Genomic DNA, 6028 nt, shown 5'->3' with positions numbered 1-6028 from the left:
TTCATTGATTGAGTCCATGGACGTGGACTCAGTGAGCTCCGCCCCTTCGTCACGAAGGTCTAGTGGAGTACTACTCGGTTGTATTTTCAAAGTAAAATACCTCCAGGAAGAATCGAACCCGCGACCATCCGCTTAACAACCCACCGCTCTCCCTACTCGACTAATCACCACACTCTGATGACCATCCATCACTATCCGAGTCCGTAAACTCCGTCGAACCATTATCAGCTATTTGAGGTACCAGCTCTCGCAATGCAAAGTACCTTCAAAAACAACACGCGCGGAATTTTCCACACATGTTCGTAACTCTCATACACCTACACCTCCACTAATTGTCTCGTTGGTATTTCCAACGTCTCGAACGGTAATATCAATCTGGAATTCTTCGCTGTGCGCAAAGATTCTCCATAAAACGCGCCTCCATCACATTCCACTTCAATAGCGAGATACGTAACAATGCGAAAACCATAGACCTGATGATATAACACAAATCGATCACGTGATCGATTTGGAAATACTACAGCTTCCTGTAAAATAACATCTCGAACTGCGCTGATTTGGATGAATTCCGTCCGTAGACTCCCACCAGCATATAACGTCTGCAGTTGGATGCCCAAGCCTTTCACCAGCAATACCTAATAATTAGGACACCACCAAATTGCTAATGCGAAAATTCCTATACAGTGTTGGAGTATGAATATATGTTCGCTTTCCTCAGCAGCTGAGCTCAGGAGTTTCCTATACAGTGCTGGAGTAGGAATATATGTTCGCTTTCCTCACCAGCTGAGCTCAGGAGTTTCCTATACAGTGTTGGAGTAGGAATATATGTTCGCTTTCCTCATCAGCTGAGCTCAGGAGTTTCCTATACAGTGTTGGAGTATGAATATATGTTCGCTTTCCTCACCAGCTGAGCTCAGGAGTTTCCTATACAGTGTTGGAGTATGAATATATGTTCGCTTTCCTCAGCAGCTGAGCTCAGGAGTTTCCAAAGCTCGAGTAAAAGTGTACAGAAACCAATAAGAATTTCCTCTCAGAATTTACATATTGTCATCACCAACACATGTAGTTGACCATATGCATACTCCCCCCCTCCTAAACTGACAACGCACTGCAACAAAATTTCCAAAAAATTTCCCCGAATTCAGCATACTGTAAAATTCGAAATAAAATCGCATATTTACGATTCACTCACAAAAATTTCTCATTTTTTCCGGAAAAAAACGGAAAAATTACATAAAAAATTTGCCCTTTTTCTATTACACTTTCTTCCTCAACTGTAGAATTCCGAGCAGAGATAAGCAGCCCGAAAGTGAATAATAAAACTGCCAACATCACTAAAGTTGATCCTGAGGGCACTCGGAGAGTTGACGAAAATATGGTTTCCAAATTGAAACTTTTTGTTAACGCCAGAAAAGTTACGATAATTGCGGTAAGCACCTGAAAAAAGATGAAAAATAAATGAGATATTTTGTTAACAACGAAAAATATTTTTACAGAAATACAACTTGACAATTTTTAGTTATTTTTTCGGTTCTAAAATATTCTAAATAATTTTTGGTGAAGTTGAAAACTACTTTTTTGTAAATATTTCTTAATTTTTTTGCTATTTTTATACCCTAGATGATATTTTTCCCCAAAAATCGCAACAGGAGACGAAAAAAATCAAATTTTCCCCCGAAAAATTCAAATTTTCCCTCGAAAACTAATTAAAATTTTCCCTCGAAAATTTGTGTTGATCAGCATTAGCCACAACTCCAGAAGAGTGTGAATGCAAAGTCTACTCGTTGATACGTGTTGCTCTACTACACGACAACGGTTTCACTCTTAGCAAGCGAGTATATATATACACGCATCTTTGCAGTGAAAAACGGCGATGACAAAATTTTCCCTCCCAAATGCACTACCAAATATTTTCCTGATCGCTTCTTCCCACATTTTTCCCGAATCGGCCTTGCCCGGTACAGTGTAGTGTCCTTAGTAATGTGCTCTACTGTTACCACAGAGACTGCTTGAAAATCATCATCATCATCATCAACATTCATAATAATACTACTGCGAAAATGGAGTGGCGTATATGTGTTCGCGTCCGATAAAACAGTTGTTTTCCGAGAAGTGAAATAGGTTTTAATATCACTAGGGTGAAACTCCAATGTTATTAATAATATTAGAGTTTCACCCCAGTGATATGAAAAATATATTTCACATTTCACTTCGTGAAAAAGTATTTTATTATCACTCGCGAAAACACGATGCAGGTTTCTGAATTCACACGGAGTAGTTCACACGTGAAACTCCTATTAATGATTTACATCCAAGTGTTTTCGACAAGTTGAAAATCTGAAAGATTCTCGTAACTTTCGCGCGCGCCCGCTTAATCGATATATCAGCACGTCGAGTTGTTCAGTGTTGCTTTTAGTTGTCATTAACCTCTTCTACACCACCCCACAATTCTGCCAACTACTAGTCACTAAGAGTTATGTCTTCTGGTCAGATATTACACATACTCATGGTAAGTTTTGGGCCTCATTCGTATCTTACTCGAGTGAACCTCAAGATATCTACATATAAAAAATACAGTTTTTCTCGAAATAGTATAAAAAAAGTATAGAAAAATAGTAAAAACTTACTAGTATTATTGTTATGGTATTCACTTTATAGTAAAAAATACTACAATTTCATATTTTTCCCGAAAAAAAGTTTTTTACTATCATTTTGTGTATTTGTCAATAACGATTAATGTACACATTCAGCAGAAAAAAATTGCAAATTTTTCCCCGCGAAAAAGTTCTTTTCGCGAATTAATTTACAATAATTTGGTAAATTTCAATACCAAAATTCATGTAATCTCAATGCACACGCACATGGTCAACTACATGTGTTGATGACAATGCGAAAATTCCTGACGATTTTCGTACACTCCTACTCAAAGTCGTAGCTTAGGAAACTCTAGAGCTGAGCGAAAGCTAACATATATTCCAACACTGGTTGATTCGCATCAGTGTTGGAGTATGAATATATGTTCACTTTCCTCAGCAGCTGAGCTCAGGAGTTTCCTATACAGTGTTGGAGTATGAATATATGTTCGCTTTCCTCACCAGCTGAGCTCAGGAGTTTCCTATACAGTGTTGGAGTATGAATATATGTTCACTTTCCTCATCAGCTGAGCTCAGGAGTTTCCTATACAGTGTTGGAGTATGAATATATGTTCGCTTTCCTCACCAGCTGAGCTCAGGAGTTTCCTATACTGTGTTGGAGTATGAATATATGTTCGCTTTCCTCACCAGCTGAGCTCAGGAGTTTCCTATACAGTGTTGGAGTATGAATATATGTTCGCTTTCCTCAGCAGCTGAGCTCAGGAGTTTCCTATACAGTGTTGGAGTATGAATATATGTTCGCTTTCCTCACCAGCTGAGCTCAGGAGTTTCCTATACAGTGTTGGAGTATGAATATATGTAATCGCTTTCCTCACCAGCTGAGCTCAGGAGTTTCCTATACAGTGTCGGAGTATGAATATATGTTCGCTTTCCTCATCACCTGAGCTCAGGAGTTTCCAAAGCTACATTATGAAAATTTACACACAACGTGAAGTGGCGTCGTAAAACTCGGTGAAACCTAGGCGATACTCGCGGTGATATGCAGTAGTCATGAAATATGCTTTCATATCACTAGGGTGGTGAAACTCCAATATAAACAACAACTATAATTTCCCAAATTTTCACCCACACTGCTGATTTTGTTTTTTTTTCAGGAGTGCGCGACCGCTCTCCAAAATGTTCCCGATGAAAGCTTCGTCACTTTGGACATACTCTCAGTGAATGCGGCGATTAAAAATATCAACGATGTTATTTCCGAGAAGTAATCAATATAAGTCGCTTGCGGGGATCGAACCGGCGTCCTTTGCCATAGGAGACTAGCCGCTTGTCTGGGCGACGATTCTTCCTTTGATAATCGCGACGATGAAGTGTCGGTGACGACTCCGGCGGTTGCTGTTGCTGCTGCTGATCGAGATGACAACAACTTGAATGAAACCATTGATATGAAAACTGATTTGCACGATAAAGTATAACACATATCAGCTCGGGAATTTGAGGGGGAGTATGCATACGGTCAACTACATGTGTTGGTGATGATAATATGAAAATTTTGAGGAAAATTTGAGAAATTATTATTGTTGTTTATATTGGATTTTCACCACCCTAGTGATATGAAAAACACTAACGAAAAACATATTTCACGACTACTGCATATCACCGCGAATATCGCCTAGTTTTTCACCGAGTTTTACGACGCCACTTCACGTTGTGTGTAAATTTTCATAATGTAGCTTTGGAAACTCCTGAGCTCAGGTGATGAGGAAAGCGAACATATATTCATACTCCAACACTACGTGAACTCATCAACATATTTATTATTACCTGCTCACTAGAAGAGAGTGCATACCAAAAGACGCTTTATTAAACGAATTTTGGGAGGAAATTCTCGTTGGTTTCTGTACACTTCTACTTGGAAAACCCCTGAGGAAAGCGAACGCATATGAAACATTAGTGAGAAACACATTTCATATTTCACCTTGCGAAAAAAACGCATGTGAGCAGTGAAAAACGCGTAAAACACCTGCTGTTTTTCACGCGAAATTTCCAATTAATTTCATATCGCGTTTTTCACATTCTCGTAAAACGGGTGAAATCTCACAGCGTTTTTTTTCAGAATTTCGACAACTTGTATGCGATGACCAGCGTCAGAGATGATCTCGGTTACGATGGATCTTCTACGGGTGACGCCACCAGTGAAGAGTAATAACCATAATTTTTTTCCAAATTTTACGTTGGGAAAAATCATTTTTCTTAGATTTTTGCTTTCACGAATAGCTGAAAATTACATATTGCAAATTCGTGATTAGTTTATTCAACGTGTAAATAATTACGAAATCGGGATTAATTTTTTGAGACGATTTTCTCCACAGTTTATGGTTAATTTTAGAATTACAATGAGTTTATTGAAAGCATCACATTTTGTAATTGAAAATTTCGTTCACTTTTGCGCAGTTAAATTTTTGTGAGAATTTCGTTATTCGGGCAGTGAAAATTTTTTTTTAGAAACTACAATTTTCGCACTTTGGAGTTTCATAACAACCCGTTCTACGTGGGGGGAAAATTGCGATATGCAATAGTCGTGAAATATATTTTTCCCTAGTGTTTTTCATATCACTAGGGTGAAACTGCAGTAAAATTTTCGCAAAAATTATGATTAATGGAGTTTCACCCTAGTGATATGGAAAACAATAGTGAAAAAAATATTTCACGACTATTTTTAAGCGAAAATACCACGTTTTCCCGGAATTTTACGCCACTTCACATGAAACTGGTGAAACTCCAATTTATTTTTCCTCAGGCTGACGGATGTGGGTGAATTACTAGAAGATGAGGATTTACATGATTTCATGGAGGAGTGGTATGCATTAAAAAATAAAAATTTCATTTTTACGCATTTTTTCAGGGAAACCGATCCGTACGAATGGGAGACAGAACAGGAAGTTTACAAGGTAATGCAAATTTTTGTTTTTTTCTGTGAAAATTTTGTTGGAGTATATGTTCAGTCTCCTCAGCTGAGCTCGAGAGTTTTCTCAGCAATTGAACAATTTTACATAAGAATTCGCATAGAAAAGCTCAGAAACGAATAAAAAATTCCCAAAAATTTCTCAGAATTTTCGCATTGTCATCAACACATGTGCACATTTTCTCACACTGGAAGAAAATCTTCAAGTTGATGTGAAAATCATCGTTTTCAAAAATGTGCAAATTTCGGGTAATTTTATCGGAAAAAATCGAAATTCGAAAATTCAAAAGGTATGCGGTTTGTAGCAAGGGGAGAAGAAGTAATTGTCGAGATGTAAGATATGTGATTTTAATAGAGTTTCATCCGTTTAACGTGAAGTGGCGTAAATTTCCGACGTATATGTGTTCGCGACCGATAAAACAGTTGTTTTCCCCGAAGTGAAATATGTTTTTAATATCACTAGGGTGAAACT

General features: G+C 37.9%; 1 protein-coding gene across 1 annotated transcript; it reads left to right on the top strand.

The window, feature by feature from the left end:
* Nucleotides 1–2476: 2476 nt before the first annotated feature.
* Nucleotides 2477–5542, top strand: Pmar_PMAR024261 (hypothetical protein; the record flags this gene model as incomplete). Its single annotated transcript, XM_002774811.1, has 6 exons — nt 2477–2509; nt 3749–3855; nt 3907–4060; nt 4708–4793; nt 5392–5451; nt 5497–5542. Coding segments are annotated over 6 exons (486 nt in total), but the record flags the coding sequence as incomplete, so codon positions are not given.
* Nucleotides 5543–6028: the final 486 nt, after the last annotated feature.

The sequence above is a fragment of the Perkinsus marinus genome (genome assembly GCF_000006405.1).
Source record: "Perkinsus marinus ATCC 50983 genomic scaffold scf_1104296957270, whole genome shotgun sequence".
NCBI classification, from domain to species: Eukaryota; Perkinsozoa; order Perkinsida; family Perkinsidae; genus Perkinsus; species Perkinsus marinus.
Note: the sequence above shows the minus strand (reverse complement) of the source record. Positions and strands in the feature narration are given on the sequence as shown.